A 19,985-nucleotide genomic window follows, 5' to 3' on the forward strand; every position below is an offset into this window, starting at 1 on the left:
CGGATGAAACCAGCACTGCAAGGGACTGGGAAATGCCGACACACAGCAAGGGGCTCCCCGAGAAAAAAACCCCCAGTTTCCAAGCCCAGACAAGTCCCGAGACGCACGTTAAGCCACAGAACCCTAGGGCACCCCTGGCCCTAACCTGGGGTTTACCCAGGGGCCTCTTGAAGCTCAAATCGCAAAGACAACCACTGCCCGGTGCTGACATCCCTGTGCAAAACACATGGGATGTGAACTGCGGGCACTATAGGCACAGTCCGGCTCCCAGTAACTCCCAGTAAGCACCATACACCTGCAGAGAGCCCACCAGTACCATCTCAAGTGCTTCTCGCAGTGGCAGCAGCCTGGCAGAAGCCCGGGACAGGCAGAAGCTGCACCCCAGAGCTGGGCACACCCGTCACCTGCAGCACCCCCAAAAAATGAGTGTCAGCAGCCGACTGCCGCACCAGCAGGGCCAGCACCGACGGGGACAGCAGCAGCTCCTCACTCGCAAGGAGGCAGCCCTGGGTCACAGCCCAACCTCACTCTCACTGACTTTTTACACACATTCTCCATTAGAAACACCTCCACCTGGCAAAACATCCCCACCAGGATGTCTCCTGCAGCTGAACCAGCACCTGGGCATTTCCAGCAATGGCAGGAAAAGCGCTGCTTGCCCTAAAGTGTAAGGAAAGGTCAGGCCAAGCCACACAGGCAACACCATCGCCTGTGGAGAGATGAAAACGTCAACTGCTAAAATACAGGCTGTGCTACAGAAACATTCTGAACTGGTTGTGGTTCTTCTCTCTGGACTCTGATACACACAGGTGTGAAACAGTGGGAACGTACAAACACCTCCCAGACCAGCCACCGCTGTACCTGTACTTACAGATCGCATACGTGCGATGAGGAGTGACTTCTCTTCCTAGAAACTCCAGGGTACACACTCAAAACCCTCTCCTAGGGCACGATACAGGGAATGGATATGCCACATATTCTGCAGAGATGAAACACTTACAAGACCTACGGAGAAAGCTCTCCAAGCAGGTTCTGCCTCCTTTGACGGGCGAATAAGGTTCAGTTTCCCACCAGCATTGCTCCCAGAGTCCTGTCAAAGTACACTGCTGCTCTTGCTGTGTGTTCCCCAACACCACTCCAGGAGAAACTAGGAAGCAAGAGCAGGGAGAAGGCTCAGAGATAACAGCCACCAGCTCCAACAAGGGAAATCCTGACTTGATATAGGGAGAATATTTTCACAAGGGTGGTTAAACACCAGAGAAGGAAGCCAGTTACGACTAGAGAGCTAGGGCAATTTCTGTCCTTGAAGGGACTCAAACTTGACTGCATAAGAACGTGAGCAATCTCTAACTTTCACATTAGCCTTACCTGGAGCAGGATGGATGGACCCGAAACCTGCAGAGGATCCTTTGAATCTGAATCGTTCTGCGATGCTGGAAGGATGCCTGGTGAGATCCCCTATTCGTTCTCCTCAGCAGGCATTTCTGAACCAGGATTTACCAGCTCCCACGTTTGTGGACGGACTTCCTCCTTTCGTCCAAGAATATTCCTGAGCAACAGGGGAAAAGAGAAGTTTCTGTCCCTGCTCACTGCCACTTCTCAGCCAACATCACCACAACACGCACGGACGCTTGAGAGAGAGAGAAGCTACAGCTGCAGAATCCTGAAAGCCTCTGCCTCACCAGAGAGCGGTGATGGAGCTGGGGACACTGGTCTGGAAAAGGAAAAGGGAGGGAGGTATTGGACAGAGGGGACACTTGTGCCAGGGATCCCTGCAGCAAGATATCTGTGAGCAAGAGGGAGCGATGCCTCCCAGCAGCCCGGGAATCTGAGGACATGTGAAGAACATGCAGGGCAGCGTTTGCGAGCACGTGGAGGGCGCAGCTAACCAGCGACGGACGTTTTGTGGGCGAGCCCACAGCGCTGGGCAGCATTTTCAGAAAAAAAGTCAAACAACAAAGTTTTGTGCTCAAGAGAAACTTTGGTTTGAGTCCACAGAAGGTGTTCAGGGCCCTGACTCCCGACCAGGAGTGTAACGGTATCTGTCTGCAGGGCCTGCAATGGTACCTTACATTTCCATGTGTTAGGAGCTAAATACCTTTCTGGATCTGGCCCTCTGGAGCTAAGGAGTCACTGATTTCCAGCAGCAGCATTGTAGCTCTCAGGTTGAGGGACACTCTGCTCCTGTGAGACTCCTCTGGAGCACTGTGTGCAGCTCTGGGGTCCCCAGCACAGGACAGACATGGACCTGTGTGACCAGGTCCAGAGGAGACCATGGAAAAGGTCTGAGGGCTGGAACATCTCTGCTACAGAAAAAGGCTAGGGGAGTTGGAGTTGTTCAGCCTGGAGGAGAGAAGGCTCCAGGGAGACATTACTGCACATTAAGATAAATCAAGGCGGCTTCCAAGATGGACAAAGACTTCTGAGTAGGGCCTTTCATGACAGGACAAGGGGGAAGAGTTTTAAACTGAAAGAGGGTTTAAACTAGATATTAGGAAGAAATTATTTATTGTGAGAGTGGTGAGACACTGGAAAAGATTGCCCAGAGAAGCTGTGGATGCCCCATCCCTGGAAGGGTTCAAGGTCGGGCCACAAGGGGCTTTGAGCAACGTCACGTAGTGGAAGGTGTCCCTGCCCATGGCAGGCACGTCGAAGTGGATCGTCTTTCAAGGTCCCTCCAACCCAACCCAGTCAATGGGTCGCTCAATATTACCACACCCTGCCTCCCTAGGTTATACCTACCAGAAAATAAAGCAGATGAATACACCAGAAACTTCATCCACAGGCTGTTTCACGTGGCGAACAAGCCAGCCCAGAAAAGGGCTGCGAGCTCTCGAACGAGCGATTTGGGGCAGCGCACCTGGGGCTGCAGCACCCGGGCTGCCCCGTGCCACCAACCCAGGCAGGGCAAGCGCTGCCCCAGGGCACGGCTCAGCTCTGCGGGGCTGCAGCACGGGGAGAACCACACAGAACCAGACAGAGCATTATTACCTGTGACTCTGTCTGCAATCGAGAAAGGAAATGAACTGGTCCCAGGGAGGGAATCTCTGGGTAACGGGGCTGTTCTGCCACCGGAGCTGGGGCAGAGAAAGGGCAGGGCCACCCTGGCCACAGCTCTGGGCACGGAGCTGCCCACGCTCGTGGGGGCAGAGCGGTGGCTGGGCCAGTGCAGAGGCTCACGCAGGAGAGGCACGGACGTGCAGCAGGGAGCAAACTCGGCTCCTCTGCAGCTGGTGACAGTCCTGCCACAAACCTGCCTCCGAGGGGCTCTGCAGGGGCTGCACTGCCCTGGCACCCCCACACCTCTCTGACAGCACGGCCAGGACTCCGCTCCCCCCCAAAAACCCACACCCAGCACTGAACTTCACTCTGACAGGCCCTGGAAACACAGGCTGCAGCAGGGACACAAAGCCTCCATAGACAACCAAGAGATCCATGTGCCACCTGGTGTCCAAACGCAGCTCTGCGCCGTGACCTGAACTGCACAGACCCTGAAGATTTTAACCTGCCTAAACTGGAAATCGTATCGCCACCGGGACAAGCAGCACCCTGCTCTGCTGCAGAAACATCCCGTGCCACCCGACCTGTCCTCAGCACCTGCAGCTTGCAGCACAGCTACACAGAGCGTCAGGAAACACCCGAATGCTTTCCTTCAGGCAGCTTAACCCTGTCCCCAGGAGGAAACTCTTTGCCAGGCTCCCAAGTCCTAGAGACAGCTTGAACTATCAACCCTTGGTAACAGAAAACAACCAGGACCCTCAGGGAAACAGCCTTCGACTTAGAAGTCGAAAGGAAGAGGGGAAATGCAAAGCAGATGCTTCCAGTACCAGCAGCAGAGCAAGGAGCTGCTGATAAAAAAAGCAGTGTAAAATGGCCTTAAAGTGAAATCTTGCTGTCCCTGCAGCTGGTGCCACCACTGGGGCAGGTCCTGGGCCGTGTGCTTCAGCAGCCAGAAGTGTCAGAGCTGGCCCATGGGCAAATATCTGAACAACAGCCACACACTTCAGGGAAGAACAGTTTTCTTCAGTGAACACGCAGGTTCTCTTCCCCTCACTGAGAAGAAAAGCTCAAAGGCAGGAGACTTTCCTCCCCTTCCACCTTTTTCAGCAACATGACCTTGCGGATGTCTGCGTACACCGCTTTTCCAGCCCTCCTACTCATACACCCCCTGTATTGCACAGCTGCAGGGCTTGCCCTAAGCACTGGGACATAACACAGTCCCAAACCCTCTCCTCAGGGCAAGTCCCCTGCAAAGGGCACAGAGCACGGGGGCAGAGGCGCTCCCTCTCCCCAGGTGATGCCACACACAGCACCCGCATCCTGCCGCTCTCCTGCCTCGAGTGCAAAGGTGGGGAAGCAGCTCCATAAACGTTTAACAGCGAGAGAGGTGTTACAGAGAGCACTCAGAGATGGGGGACGAGAGCCCCAACATCTACCTGGTAATGCAGGAGGGAGGAGAGGAGAGAAAAATCAGCGAGCAAAGCAGTAACTGGCTGTCTGTGGTGCCACACAGACACCTCTGCCAGGCAGCCTACTCTTCACGCAACGGTTGGGACAGGTGATCGAGCAGAAGCGAGAGGGACCGTGCAGAACAACAGCACGAGGCCCAGTGCCTGTCCTCAAGAGGATGCCAGGCCCAGCCGGGCGGTGAGCGGCACATCACACCGTACAACGTCCTGCCGCCGCCACAACCCTGCCTACAGCCGCTCTGTCGCACAGGCTGCTTGGGAGTCACCCTGAGAGGCAGGCAATGGGCAGCCGGGGCTTAGCCAGGAGATTCCCTCCCCTCATAGCTAAAGAGGGCCTCACCTCTGGAAAGGCCTCCGGGTCTTCATGAGATCTTACAAAGGACTGCCAGCTTATTCAGCCAGTTTACACAGGGGAAACACCTCAGGTCGGCGATGAAGACCTTGAAGTCCACAAGAACCTTCAAAGGTGGCAGAGGAAAGCGTGTGCCAGCACACTGCAAGCTGGGCCACCCGCGCGGTTTCGGAAGGACCAAGCACTTCAGGTCCCTGTGTGCTCTGCCCTGCCCTCTCTGCACACAAGGCAAAGATGAAATAACCTCCTTCTGCAGAAAACTGGCTTTTCTGTAGAGCACAGAAAGCAGGGCTGTGAAACCCCTGAGCCAGGGTGATGTGAGGGGATGAGACACAAGTGAAAGGACGAGCTTGCTGGGGTGAAAGAACGCGGTGTAAGGCAGCTTTTAAAATGTAGGTCCTACCTTAGTCCAATGTGGTCTTCTCAGCTGTAGGGCTGGCTGCGACACTTCTTCGGAGACGATCCCCACTGAAGCAGTCGAGGTGCACAGGCTCCCCCAGATCCAAAGCCAAGGGCAGGAGGGGGAATACCCATTCCTCACGGAGCCGGTAGGGTGCCAGTCAGAACACCCCGAGAGCAGAGGAGCTGGCAGAACGTCTCCAGAAACAGTCCCTGGTAGTGGCTGCATGTGCCCTGTGGTGCCTGGAAGCAAAGCTGCAGGCAAGGAAGAGCGTGAAGCCATTTCCCTCTCGGTGTCTTCAAGCTCTTCTTTCAGCCTCTCCACCTGAAGCATAAACAAGAACATGCTGGAGGTCAGTTCACGCTCAGTTGCCCACAGCAAACAGGGTACCACCCTGAAACATGGCCCAGATGATCAGGTCTCTCTCAAATCTCCATCCTTCCCCTCGCAAGATGCTGCCAACTTCCCTTGTCAATGAAAAGTGAGCAGAAGATGGTGCAACAGGCGATCTGTATGATCATTTGGGAACATGACATCCTCCTCCCATGAGCTGAGAGGGAAAGATGCATTCCTGCAGCAGGGTGACCTCAGAAGAGGTCTGACGAGCAAGCTACAGCTGGAAACACAATAGTGAAGGAGAGTCTGCTCCCAGCCCCACAAGTCAGCAGTCGAAACACGCCTCAGAGGCACGTGGTAGTTTATTAAGTCTGCCTCAACTGTTAGGAAGGTGCAAAAGTGTCCCAGCCATCTATGTCCACGAAGATCAAACAGGGTGCCAGGGACACACTGCACAGCATAGAAAGAAAACCCCCATTCTCTGTTTGCACCATCCTAGGGCCAGTGAGGATAAACAGGGAATAAAGCCTGTGGAGCTGCAGGACAGTCAGAGCCTGTGCTCTTATGGTGGTGCATCCACACCCTGGTCATTCTGTGCCCTTGCTGTCTGACACCTCGGAGACCCTGACAGACCTCCTCTGGTGCTACACGACCCCTTTTCACCACACGCCCTCCTCTCCTCTCTCAGCTTTTGACCCGACCCTGGCATCAGGCAGGACAAGGCTGGTGAGACGAAACCTCTTGCCCACCGTATTTCAGAAAGGAGAGGTGTCCCCTGGGCAGCTCATTCCTGCCTCGCGATGGGGGAGAGGCACAGCAGGGGCTGCCACAACCAACTGCCCAGTCCCAAGCAGCCCAAGGACCGCAGCAAAATTAGCTGAATGTTTCCCTCCTTCTGATCTGTGCTCTCTCATCTTGTCAAAGGTAAACAGCCAGAGGGGGAAGGCTCAATAATGGACAGATTTTCCTTCCTCTCCTCCATCAGAGGAGCTGCTGACAAAAGTATGTAGGTGCCAAGAAAGGGATTTCTACAGAACTTTGATTTCAAGACCATTTGTTTTGTGTAAAAATAAATACAAACAAAAATTGCAAGAAGCTTTATCTTGCTTTCTGTTATTTTTCTCAGGGGTAAAGTACTCAATACTTAAAAAAAAAAAAATAACTAGTGTGCATTTTCTATTCTATCAGACAAGGGACTTAGAGCAGAAATGACCACATTCAAACCCAAAAGTTTCCTAAACTGTTCAGTCTTTGCTCTCCAGAGAGCAAGCGCACACAGACTGCCTGGGCTTCAGGCAGAGCACGGCACTCGGTGCAGCACCAGGACACTGCTTGGAACTGAGGACTCCAGCTAACACTGGGCATTCTGAAAAACACAATCACAAAATTTCTGCTTTTTCCTGCCCCACACTTTTGTTCATACAAAAAAGCATCTCTGAGAACATGCATATCAGCTTTTGAGGGGTCTGCATGTCCAGGAAAAAGCCAAGACACTCCAGGGTCAGTCCCACATAAGCCAGATCTCTCCAGGGCAGATCTGGGTGATGCTGAGCTGAAAGAAGCGTGTGAGGGGAATGCTGGACAAAGCACAGGAGGAACGACTCAAGACAGACAACCCTACTAATGCTAAATCTAGGACTGAAACCTCTTTAGAGCGCAACAAAATACCAGGGCTGCTGGCAGAGCAGAAGAGCAGGAAAAGAATCAGCTCAAGAAAAGCCAACCCAGAGGCCACTTTTGGGCTAGGTAGAAATTAAAGTGGTCATCTGTGGACTGATCCTGCTGGCCTCAGGCCTATGGATATCAGCAAGAGAAAAAGGAAGCTGGGAGCAGCCAGAAGCAGTACAAGCGTCATTCAGCCTCTTCATCTTTCTCCCACCCTATCTGTGTAGGCAGAAGTGGCTCAGAGCTTCCTGAGGGCACTTCCCAAATCTCTGACCAGGGGAGCCTCTCATCACTGCTTCTCCTCCTTCCAGTATCACCTCTCCCCAGACAGGGACAGAGCTCTTTGAGAAGAACAGTCTCTGGCCTGCTGTACCCCATCCCCAACTCATCAGCCCGTGTCTCAGCCCGAGATGGACCTCCTCACTCGGATGGCAGACTCTGCTTGCCAGCTCCTGCTTCTCTGCAGTCATCTGCTGCTCCTCCATGTCCAGCATCTCCTTCCCACCACATGCATCCAGTAGTTTCTCCTCAAAGTTCCTTTTCGTTTTCTTCATTTCCATCTGCAGCTCTTCTGTGCAGTCAGTTCCGAGTCCAGCTGCAGAGGCAACAAACAGGGCTAAGCAGGGAGGTACAAGGAGTATGTGATGTGTGTTTATAGGGATGTGGGGGCTTCCTTGCTTTTCCTAAAAACCTCTCGAAATCTTGACCACCAGTACTCCAGTCACAACCAGAGACAAAGATTCATGCCTCTGCCTAATTCAAGAGGCAAAAACCTCCTCACGGCCCATCTCCAGTCCCGCAGCGTTGGCCCCAAGTTTCCCAAGGCACACATTCAGCCTGAAACACAGGCAATGACACCTTTCTTGCTGGGAAGGATTCATCACAGATCTGGCACAGTCTGCAGGTAGGGGAGACCCGTGCCCCCAGCTCAAACGTTGTTTTCCCCTCACTGTGACAGCTGCAACCTGTTTTGTTCTTTTTTTTTTAATTAAGATGTAAGCACACGCTCTGTCAGAAAGACCAAGCACAACATGTACAGCGGTGATCAATTAGGCAGGAGCGAGTGGCAGCACTTCTAGTCCAGCATCAGGTAGAACGGGCTTTAGTTTGATCCCTGCTAACCTATCTGTTACCCAGCCACATCAGCAAACAACCTTTGTCTCCAGTTCCATCACTCCAATTTTCTCCACCTTGGTTTTATTAATAGAGTTATGTAAAAACAAAAGGAAGGAAGGAAGATTCAATTAAGAAAAGCACTGCTGTAAGCACACCCTCCTTTTTCTTCTCCAACACATCCCACAAGCCTCACGATGACCCACATCACTCACCGCAGGGCTGTGCTCTGCCCTTGCTGGAGAAATCCCATCTGCCACTGCAGAACCTCTGCCTGAAGACGGACATGCCCTTCTCTTAGGGAGGACCCCACAGGATAACAGTTGGACTTGATGATCTCAAAGATCTTTTCCAACCTAAATGATTCTGTGATTCTATAATGGTTTCTTCTGGAGGCTGCTACCAATATAAATGACTGAATCCTGACAGCACTCCCTGACCAAACCCAGCAGCGTTCCGAATTTGATATGGGTGGAATTGCTCTGCCCCAAGCAATGGGAGACGTGTCTCAAATGAAGCAGTGAAGATTGGCCTCGATACCCATCCCACGGGCTGAAAACAAACACCAAGAGACAGCTCAGCTCAAGGAAAAAATGTGGAGAGAAAAAGCAAGAAGTTCTGTTGGCCAACAGCTCCAGTGAGTACAGGGATGAAGCAACAGGGTCTCCTCTAGGACCATGATCTGACGGGGCTGATTTCTGCCATCTATCAGCAAAAGGACTTACCTACCCACTGCTCCGGGTTTGTGTCAGCTCCATTCTTGTACACCATGGTTTGGGAGTCACATTCATCAGTCAGCTTACAATAGTGAGGTCTGCAGCAGAAGACAACAAAGCAACAAAGCATTAATATTCCTGCAAGCAGTTGCTTTCACATAACGAAAGGTCTCGCAATGAAGTATTTGTTGTTGAGTTTATAAAAAGACGCCCAATTTTAACTTTTCAAGATTTCAGAGAACATGAACAAGGAAAACGTGGAAAGGCATTTCCATGCAGGACAAGCGAGCAAGCTAAGGCTTCTCCAGGTAGACAGACAGACAGTGAATGGGAGGAACAACAGAGGTTTAACACGATGAATTGTACAGGTACGGAAGGGATGGGGAGGATTCTGCTGTTCAACGTCTATTGAAACAAGACTGGAGCCACCCCGCAAGATGAGGAATTCGGTTCCAAACAAAGAAGAGGAAGAAGCTGTTTGTGTTAGGGGCAGCAGAGCTGTAGCTCCCTTGCCATGGACCTTACAGATGCTCAGAGATGACACAGCTTCAAGGGGGGACCAGGCAGGTTTATGGAAAACGAATCTACTCAGGGTTACTCCTTGAAACCACACCTGACTCAAACAGTCTTGAAGAACGTGTGCTTGGAGGCCAGAAGAGCACTGTGGGAACTGCTGGAGATCCTTCCCTCACATGCTTCCCCAGGCACCAGCTTTTGGTCACAGGCAGGACACAGGGCTGGACATTCAGGCACACCACGTAATCAAACATTTGGTCTGACACCCTACAGTAAGTTCTTTTAAATAACAGGGTTACTTCTTCGACAACATGGGGTCTTTTATTTCTCACAATCTTTGATAGAGCATCAAGAGATTGACAGCAAGCACGGCCCATACAAGTCAACCCTCAGCTTTTTGACTAGCAGCTCCCCTACCACTGGTTATCAGCCATTTCTCCTCTAAACTAGCCTTTCTCCTCAGCCCCTGCAGTACAGGCTCCCTCTCTGCTCACACAGGCAGCAGCGGGCTCACTCCTCCTGCTGGCAGCAGCCTTCGTTGGTGTTCATCCAGGAACAACTCGTGAATGAGCTCAGGAAACAATTTCCAGAGAGCTCCGCAGTCACTAGTGACCTCATGAAGAAGGCAATTATCTCAGTTATTCTTAGATCTTCCAACAAATTCCTTCCTTCATCTTCACTTCATGTGGGACTTATTTGCTTTATTTTCTTCTCTTCCATCTAACAATTTGTCCCGTTTTGGTTTGGCACAGTATCTTTCCTCTTCTGAAAGTCAACTTCTTTCAAAATGGAGAGCATAAACCACAAATATAAAAAAAAAAACCCACAACAATCATCTGACTACAGAAAGTCACGAATTCTGCAACCATTTGCAAGGAAGCACATAAATAACTAGATTTAAAAGCAGCTTGTTCTACACAAAAACCTCCCAGATTATATCTGTGGTGTATTTAAGCACAGTGGCAGACATATGGAGAGGGTATATGCATAGATATAGAGAAGAAAGGGATGCAAACTATTGAACCTTTTTTAATTATTATTATTTTTTTATTTTTGAACTAATCTCAAGGAACTTTAAGCTTTCAATAACCCTTTAGGTGAGCACCACCTTTTGTATGAGGATTTCCCTGGGATCCTCTGTATACTGCTTTTCTCTCTCTTTCCCCCCCCAAAGTCTTACAAGTCTTCCTCACAAATAAAAAAAAAAACCCCAACAATGCCACTCTAACAAAGAAGAGAGACAAAATAGCTGTGAAAAACAGAATTTAGGAATTTTCTCATCTACTCTTCATGGGCAAAGGCACAAGAAAGATCCCAGCAATTTTGTTCATCTGTTTTTAAGAATAATTTGGAGTAAGAACAGCAGCAAACTGCCTGCAGGCCAAGCCAAACAGCACTAGACGTACATGCCATCAGCAAAGCCCTTAGAAGGAGCCCACCTCAGCTCTTGGGCTGCAGGTCCCAGACAATGGCATAGACTTGCCTGCAAGCAGACTCCTGTCACCTCCTCCTTAAAGCCTCTCCCTGTCCTGTCAAAAAATGACTCTAAAATTCCCATTCTGTTTTCTGATGGGGTGATTTAGTGCCCCAAGGAATGACACCAGAACTGATCTTTGAGAGGAAAGAGTGCAGGGGCCGCTTCTGGAAAGGTGTCGGTTGAGTCTCTCGCCCGTGAGGAGGGCTCCAGAGTCAGTAGAGCAACAGCAGGGTCTTGACTCACTTCTTTACTCTCACCCACTCCTTGCTAAAGCCAGCCCTGCACCACCTTCCAGATCAAGCAGGGAAGCGAGCTGCTCCTCACCTTAAGGAGGTGTTGCAATCCCAGACGCATCAGCTCCCTACCGATGTCAACTCTGAAGTCCAGCTCACGAGAAGGGTTGATCATGGCATTGATCAGCTGCACACAGGACACCTAAAAAAACAGTGAAACAAACAAAAAAATCAAGGCAGAAAACTGGAAGCCAGCGGTTCACAACTTACAAGGAAGCCAAAGACCACACACAGAGCTGCAGCAGAAAAGTGGCCACGTCAAAGGCATTCCATCCATGCCAAATCCATCCTACTACCGGCTCTCCAGCTCCTGCGCTAGACTTCAAGTGCCATGTCCACAAAACCTGAGGAATTAAGTACCTTCAGCGCCTCCGAGGCACCCATCTTCAGGCCATCCAGCAGAGGCTTGAATGGCTCCACATCATCCATTCCTGCTCCACGCTTCCAGAGCCTGCTCATTCCCACCAGGAGAGAGGATGAGCAGCTCCCTCACAAGGCAGGACAGGAGAGCGCGCGTGCGGAAGCGAAGAGCGAGCATCAGAAGAGACGCTCCACAGAGGCACCATGAGCAGGGGAGAGCTCAAGAGCAGCGAGAGACAGGATTTCCACCCCCCACCCCAGGGTGTCAGGCTGAGGCAGGAAACAGAGGGCAGGCAGAAGTTTCACAGCATCCTTCATCACGGAGAGGACTTTCGGGTCAACAGCTCTCCCCAGGACCAGTATCCCCTCTTGTGTGTCCAGCAGTGCTTGGGTTCCAAATTAAGGAGAAAAGAGAGTTGGAATTAAGGTCCAAGACCAAGCCAGTTCTAACGTAGAGCGAGATGGGCATGCCTCCCAAGTAAGAACCCTCAGAGGAACAAAACTGAGAAGACACTTGCTCCAAAGCCCTGCTCAAACATTTGTGTTACCCTTGTTGCTGACAGACGAGCGACAAGAAAGGGAGGGAGGCATCTCAAACCTCACCCTGCCGGCAAGAGAAAGGCTTTCAGGGAAGCTTAAGACTCCAGGAGCCACAGAAGGAATGTACAGACTGGGGAGGAAGCAGAGATGTTTGGTTCACCCAAGGAGAGCAGGGAAGGGCATGTACAGGGACAAGGAAGAACCCCATCTCCTTCCCAGGGAAGGGAAAACAGGTCTCCACTGCACAGCGGTGCAAAAACAAAACAAAGAACCCCCACAGATACATAGAAAGACAAGGAAGAAAAAAAAACAACCCTGAAGTGCCTTAAGCCCTCATAGATAAGCCAAGAGAGATAATCAGAGATGAGCAGAGCAACCCACAAAAAGAGGGCAGAGCAGATGTGGTCCCACAGGTCTGGACAAGGAGACGGAAAGTACTTGATAGATCCCAGGATAAGCAAATGATTGATGGGATGGCACCAGAAAACGTACAGCAGGAGAAAGAGCAAAACGAAGCAGTGTGGGCATAGTAAGGATTTACTAAAGAGGAAGAAACTTCCTCCATCATTTTCCCTGCCCGTTCCAGCAACTGCCCTGAGGTGTCCGGGCAGATATCACATGGCAGAAGCCGGGGGTGATTGTCTCCAGGCACTGGACAAGGCTTTTGCATGGTTATTCACAAAAACCTTCAGGCATCAGGTGATCTCATGTCTGCTCCCTATCCCATAGGAGCGGTGAGGAAAACAATCAGCCAGCTGACAAGCCTATGGAAGCAGATACCTCCCCTCTCCCCTCCAGAGCTACTCCTTCTCGAATGAGGCCATTAGCACCCACACAGAGATCTCACCTTAACTGCATCTGACAGAGAAAAGACAGGAGAAAAGGCTGTTTATGCAGGAGGCCACCAGACTGAGCTATGATACGGCCAGTATTCCTATTGCTATGAACCGCCTGCCCCTGCACACAGGAATCCCTCAGCTCCATCCCAAACACGGAGCTCAGCACAGATTTAAGTAGCTGAGATGCCACAAAAAGACATGGTGGGAAGGAAAGAAAAAAAAAGAGTGCTTTTCCATGAACAGAGCACCACATTGGTATCACGAATCCTAGCACTTCCCAGAAATCCTGTGGAGAAAAAAAAAAATGAGGGTATCTCCAGACAGTAATTTCAACCCCAAGAACTTCAGGAGAGATGTGCAAACGTTATCAGCTGCCATGAAAAAGCAAAGACCCCAAGTGCTGGGGTGGTGGGAGGAGCAAGAGGAAACCAAGAGCAGACACTGGCATGAGGGTAGGAAGAAAGGGCTGAGCTGCAACTTGTTCCGACTGCACTGACAGAGGAGGAGAGACGGGGGAATGAGGGAGCAGAGGAGAACAGTCAAATGGAGAGGGTCAGGAAAGCAGGGACAGAAATACTCAGCTCTCAAATGCAACTTCTCAGTGCAAACTGCTCAGAGAGCCTGTAAAAAAAAGCATCAAGTGAACTTCAGAGAGAAAACGGCCACATTAGTGGCCAGCCTCAGAAGTTCCTGGGAAATTTCACTGGAAATCCTGCTCCAAGACACTTTTGGTTTTTTTTTCTCCTCTCCCTCGTCTTCAAAACCTTGGCTGGGGATCTTTTTTTTAAGGATCTCAAAGCAGGCAAGACTTTTTCAGGTTTAGGGCAGAAGATATCTGCGTGCAGATAGCAGAGGGCTTTACCCCAAGTTAAACATGTGCAAGTGGGCCTGTCATTCGACTACTATTTTTCTTTTTTAACAGATAAAAGCTACATATTTCTGAAACTGGAGTTTCACTAATTTTCTCTCTTGCCAAGAGACATTTTTCAACATACCAAGGGATACCCAAACATTCAGAATGGCTTTCTTCATAGCAAAAGCTCTAGTCTGAATAACAAAGAGCATTTTCCGGAACTTTCAGGAAGTTGTATTAAAAGTAAAGATGCCATTGCTGGCTGCAGAACTCGATAGATCCCTCTGTTCCTGTAAGACCAAGCTATGGAAGTTGGCCAAATGGTGAAACAAGGGACAGCTGAATCTCTATTACAGTTTAAGCTTGGCTTAATTACCCCATGACCAACCACTTCCCTGAAAGCTTCCTGCAAGGCTTCAGGAAGCAGCCGAATGTGGTGGGATACGCTACTGCCAGCGTGGTTTAACACTTACTGCCTAAGTAGGTACATTTCTTTTGACTCATCCGAGGGACTATTGTTTTAGGTCCTGGTTTAACTTAAGCAGCTTCTGAAATCTGTCTACAAAAGCCAGGTGGGGGTTTTTGTGTTGCGGCCGCTGCAGAGCCTGGAGTGTCTCCTCCCGGTGACCCCAGAGCAGAGGCAGCAGCACAGGTCAGGGAGACTCACGGCACTGGATGCAGGAAACAGCACGCCATCTCACACGGCTCATCACATCCTTCTCCCTCAGAGGCTCCTGCTTCTCCTGGCTCAGGGTCATCTCCAGCTATGTCAAAAGCACACCGGGTCTTGAACACCCACGCTCGCGGAGGGAGCAAGATCAGTAAGCAGAGCACCATGTCCAACATCAGCTATAACACAAGTGAGGTGCAAATACAACTTCTATTAAGCTTATCAAACACTCATCGGATTTTAGTCTCATTAGAAAGCTAAAATCCACTCAGAGAGAAACCAGAAAACCTGCTTTCAGCCCGCTGAAGCAAGTTCATTTTTCTCTTTTCCCTAAATTGTAGAACCACAGAGTGTTAAGGGTTGGGAGGGACCTCAAAAGACCATCTAGTCCAACCCCCCTGCCAGAGCAGGACCACCCAGAGCAGGTCACACAGGAACGTGTCCAGGCAGGTTTTGAATGTCTCCAGAGAAGGAGACTCCACACCCTCCCTGGGCAGCCTGTGCCAGGGCTCTGTCACCCCCACAGGGAAACAGTTTTTCCTTATGTTCATGTGGAACCTCCTGTGCTCCAGATTGCACCCGTTGCCCCTTATCCTATCATTGGACATCACCAAGAAGAGCCCAGCTCCATCCTCCTGACACTCTCCCTTTATGTATTCATAAACATTAATGACATCACCCCTCAGTCTCCTCTCCTCCAAGCTCAGGAGACCCAGCTCCCTCAGCCTTTCACCACAAGCGAGATGTTCCACCCCCTTCATCATCTTTGTGGCTTTGCACTGGACTCTTTCCAGTAGTTCCCCATCCTTCTGGAACTGAGGGGCCCAGAACCGGACACACTATTCCAGATGGGGTCTCACCAGGGCAGAGTAAAGGGGGAGGAGAACCTCTCTTGACCTGCTGACCACATCCCTTCCAATACACCCCAGGAGGCCACTGGCCTTCTCGGCCATGAGGGCCTATTGCTGGCTCATGGTCATCCTGCTGCCCACCAGGACCCCCAGGTCCCTTTCCCCTACGCTGCTCTCCAACAGCTCAGTCCCCAACCTGTACTGGTGCAGGGGGTTGTTCTTTCCCAGCTGCAAGACTCTACACTGGCCCTTGTTGAAGTTCATTAAATGTCTCCCTGCCCAGAACTCCAGCCTGACCAGGTCTCTCTGAATGGCAGCACAGCTTGCTGGGGTGTCAGCCACTCCTTCGAGTTTTGTGTCATCAGCAAACTTGCTGACAGTGCACTCTGTTCCTTCGTCCAGGTCATTGGTGAACATAGTGAATAGTACTGGTCCCAGTACTGACCCCACTAGATACAGGCCTCCAACCAGACCCTGTCCCATTGACCACAACTCCTGACTTCTTTCCTTCAACCAGTTCACAATCCACCTCACAACCCCGTCCTAAGCAAATTGCTCCTGCAGAGGTGCCAAAGAAAGGAACACGCAGTCCCCGTGCCATTAAAAAACCCAAACCACAAAGGTACTCAGAGCTAGGAACGGAAAAGACCTGCAAGCCACCACAAAGACAGATGAACTAAATGGCACCCACTGACGGGAAAACCTAGGAGCAGAATTAGAAACACCATACCAGCAAAACTGTCCTCAGCAGTTCAGCCTCCACCAAGGATCACAAACCCCAGGGCCGATGATGGCTGGTAAATGAATTTCCCTGCCCCAGATGCCTCTCATTAGCCCGCCCCGAGATCAAGACAGGATCAACACGTCTCTGCATTCAAAGACGTACAGCTCCGGTCGAAGGCAATTTCTGATTTCTGTAGAGAAGGTTCTAGTGGCCAGTTACAACATCTGCTTCTACGGGACACTGACTTCATCCACCTCCATCCAGAAAAACTTTTGTCATGCTGAGCACGCGTGGGGACTCACGGACTAGCCAGGGGATCAGCTCGGTGACCCGAGCACAGTTACCCATGGCTCTGGAGCTGCTCAGAAGCACCCTGGCTTTGCTGCTGCAGGTTCTTGCCCTCTTTAGGCACTAGGGAAGGCATTTCTGGTTATTTATTCTTTTACACTGGTAAAGCACAGCAGAGCATACTGTTTATGACCTGCTGGGAATTATCCCCCAGGCAGAGCAGGAACAAGGGCAGAGCTTGTATATTTAAGAGGCATTTGAGTTACATTACTGTTAAACATACACAACACGCTTCACTAGGCTGAAGGCTGACTACTGTGTACATGCACAGTCTGTTGAACATCTAACTCCTGGGTAGAAATCCTAGAGATTTCCTTTATTTTAAGTCCATAAAATGCTACCTCATTTATTGACAGAAATCCAAAGAGCTACAACAAGCTTTTAAAACAGAGCACAGCAAATAAAAAACAATTAAACAAACACAAGATGCCCCAGAGGAACCCCTGAGGCACCAAAGAGGAAGGAAAGGTCTCCCTTCAGTCCAAGCTCAATAAAAGGGACAAGAAAGACAAGAAGAAGGACGACAAAGCGTGATGCCAGGGCCAGGAAGGGTTGCTGGGGCTGAATGATGCCAGGGGACCAAAGCCCTCCTGGCATCACTGCACCCCTTGAGGCTTGCATAGCCCTCCAGGCACCCCAGCCCCTCTCACCTCTGCTTGTGCGGCTGGAAGGGAAGAGCATCACCCAGCACAGACCTTACTCAGAGAGTCTGCAATAGGGAACGGTGCATTTTTAACACCTATTGGCCAAACACACTTAAAATGTGCCTTCCCCCATCATCGACCTCCCCTAACAGGACTGTGCGTTGGCTTGAAGAGCTTGAGTTTGTTTTCCACATCCCAAAAAATGAAATTCGGAAATAAGGAAACCTGACTTCCAGCCTGGGTTAGGCTGTAGAGAGGAGAAACAGAAAAAAATCCTCCCCAAGGCAGGAGTCGTGGCTCACATCAAAGGCTTCTGAGTGAGAGGAAAAGCCACGCAGCATCCTTCATCGCTGTGGGCTGCCAGGAAAATTGCAACTGTTCGCCCTTGTCCAACCCAACCGTATCAGCAATGGGGAGAGAGATTTTACAATCAATCACACACTCTAGAATCAAAGGCCACTGCACTCCCACGATCCTGCACACACCACCCAAATTCGGGAGCCAGGACCCTTGAGGGAGGATAATAATGATAATAGCAGCAGCAAAGAGAAAACTCCTGCAAGAGGTAGAGATGTTCTCACTAATTAACAGGCTGAACAAGAGGCTAAAGAAGGAGATAAGACATTAACGTTCCTTTGCCTCCTTAGGGGGAACGAAGTTTTAACAGCCAGCACTGCCTGGAAAAACCAGCAGCTCCAAAACAGGCTCATTAACCCCGAAAGCCCAACGCCTCTGGGACAGCGAGACGCACAAAGAAACCACAGACCTGTAATCAGGACCCTGCTTGGTCCCCACCCAGCCAGGCTTCGCCTCTCCGCTTTCCAGGACTGAGGAGCTCCTGAAAGACTTCGGATCCCACACTCGGGCGCCCATCCACCAAAACCTGAAAATAAACGGCATTGTTTGATTATCAGAAAGCACAAGTGCAAATTCACATCCCACACCACACTCTCCCAGCATAATTTTGGGCTTTTATGAACTCGCCTGAAAAAGAGAAGGCTCTGGGGAGACCTTCTAGTGGCCTTCCAGTGCTGAAAGGGGGCTACAGGAACCGTGGGGAGGGACTGTTCATCAGGGAGGGTGGTGATGGGATGAGGGGTGATGGTTTCAGACGGAAGAGGAGAGATTCAGGTGAGATATTGGGAAGAAATCCTTCCCTGTGAGGGCGGTGAGGCGCTGGCCCAGGCTGCCCAGAGCAGCTGTGGCTGCCCCCTCCCTGGCAGGGCTCAAGGCCAGGCTGGATGGGGCTGGGAGCGACCTGCTCTGGTGGGAGGTGTCCCTGCCCAGGGCAGGGGGGTGGCACTGGGTGAGCTTTAAGGTCCCTTCCAGCCCAAACCCTCCTGTGATTCTCACCCACCCCTCAGCCGGGTGCAAACTCTCCTGCTCCGGCTTTTGACGCGCACAGAGCCTCGGGCTGAGGCGTTAAACACCGAAGGCTGAACTCGGGATTTCTGGAGTCTCCTGAAAACGCAAAATTAAAGGGTGTGAATGAAAACACAGCACGGAAACGGACTTTTTCTTCTTTCTTTCTTTTTTTTTTTTTTCTTTCTTTCTTTTCAGGAAGGAAAGCCGCGCCGCAGCTCGCCGAGCCCCGGGTGCCCGCACCAAGCCCCCCCCTGAAGCCCAACGAACCCCCAAAACAGCGCAGGAAGGGGTTTTTTAGACCGATCAGCGACAATTTAGAGGCAGACCCCCCCCTCTCCCCCATTTTTCGTCAGCTCCTCCCAAAGCCCGGCTCTGCCCGCCGCCCCCCCCCCCCCCCACGCCGCCATCAGCCCGCGCACGCCGCGTCACGCCGCACATGAATATTCATGAGCCGCCACCTTCCCGCCTCGTCCCCAGGGCAGGGCCCGCAGGGCCGCGGGTTGAGGGGCGGGCTGGGGGCCGAGGGGCCTCCTCGGGCGGTTTGGGCGGGAAAGGACCTTTCGAGGTCGTCGAACCCACCCCCCCTCGGCGGCAGCGACACCTGCAGCTCGGTCAGGGGGCTCGGGGCCCCCTCCAGCCTGGCCCGGAGAGGGGACGGGGCTGCTACCACCTCTCTGGGCAGCCTGGGCCCGTGCCTCGCACCCTCCTCGCAGAAGATTGCTTCCTTAGAGCTGCCCTTTGAAACCATTCCTCCTTGTCCTAGTGCAGCAGGCCCAGGGAAGGCGGCAAGAAAGAGAAAACCCACAGCCTAGCACCCAAAATCGTTCTCACCCTCGCCCCGGCCCCCGCTGCCCGTCCCTCGCTGCAGCTCAGCGCAGTCCTGCGCCCCAGAAACCGCGATGCCGGACGGAGGGGTGCAAGAGCGCGCTCTCGAACGCTTCCTACAGGTAATTAAATCAGGCCCCGTGTAGTTTCAGTCGTTACCAGCCCAGCCGGTATCTACCTGAACCAGCCGGGGATGGGGAGGTGCAGGTTTGCCACCTTACCTGGGGTACCGAGCTCCTGCTGGGGGTGCCAGGCTCACCCTGGTCTTACCCCAGCAGTAGGTGTCCGTGCCTGGGCGATGCCAGGGCTAAACGCTGGTCTAGCACAGCTCCAGTAGCCCTGCGAATATGGGAGAGCAAGCGCGGTGCACGCTTTCTTATTTTTGGCAGCTCTGCTGCAGCGCAAAAATGCAACTATAAGGGAAAATAAATCAATCTTTACAGCCTGAACTTGTTTCCCCAGCTATTTCCAAGAAAAAAAAAATAAAACCCCAAACCCTGAAACAAACCCACCTTTAGAAACCCAGGTAAGACAATACGCCGAATTTCCAGCCCCGTTTCAAAACGCAGGAGAGAGGGGCACTCTGAAAAAAGAAAGCCTGGACAGTGCTGGGGGGAAGAGTTGTCTGG

General features: G+C 51.6%; 1 protein-coding gene across 7 annotated transcripts in view; it reads right to left on the reverse strand.

The window, feature by feature from the left end:
* DIAPH1 (diaphanous related formin 1) overlaps window positions 1-19,396 on the reverse strand; it is a 43,723-nt gene extending 24,327 nt beyond the window's left edge. For 6 of the 7 annotated variants that reach the window (XM_086470786.1, XM_086470787.1, XM_086470784.1 and 3 more), the window contains exons 1-9: window positions 19,363-19,396; window positions 18,524-18,627; window positions 17,933-18,049; window positions 11,369-11,479; window positions 9,061-9,149; window positions 7,639-7,817; window positions 5,225-5,545; window positions 1,369-1,549; window positions 1,001-1,147 (exon numbers count right to left, since the gene is read on the reverse strand). In XM_086470786.1, the coding sequence (XP_086326912.1) occupies window positions 1,472-1,549; window positions 5,225-5,545; window positions 7,639-7,817; window positions 9,061-9,106 (624 nt within the window). In that variant the 5' untranslated portion in view covers window positions 9,107-9,149; window positions 11,369-11,479; window positions 17,933-18,049; window positions 18,524-18,627; window positions 19,363-19,396 and the 3' untranslated portion in view covers window positions 1,001-1,147; window positions 1,369-1,471. Of the gene's footprint in view, window positions 1-1,000; window positions 1,148-1,368; window positions 1,550-5,224; window positions 5,546-7,638; window positions 7,818-9,060; window positions 9,150-11,368; window positions 11,480-14,596; window positions 14,694-17,932; window positions 18,050-18,523; window positions 18,628-19,362 lie in introns of those variants that run through there. The other variant, XM_086470782.1, reaches the window with a different exon arrangement.
* Between the last annotated feature and the right edge of the window lie 589 nt (window positions 19,397-19,985).

The sequence above is a fragment of the Leptosomus discolor genome, chromosome 10 (assembly GCF_034619465.1).
Source record: "Leptosomus discolor isolate bLepDis1 chromosome 10, bLepDis1.hap2, whole genome shotgun sequence".
Classification (NCBI taxonomy): domain Eukaryota; kingdom Metazoa; phylum Chordata; class Aves; order Leptosomiformes; family Leptosomidae; genus Leptosomus; species Leptosomus discolor.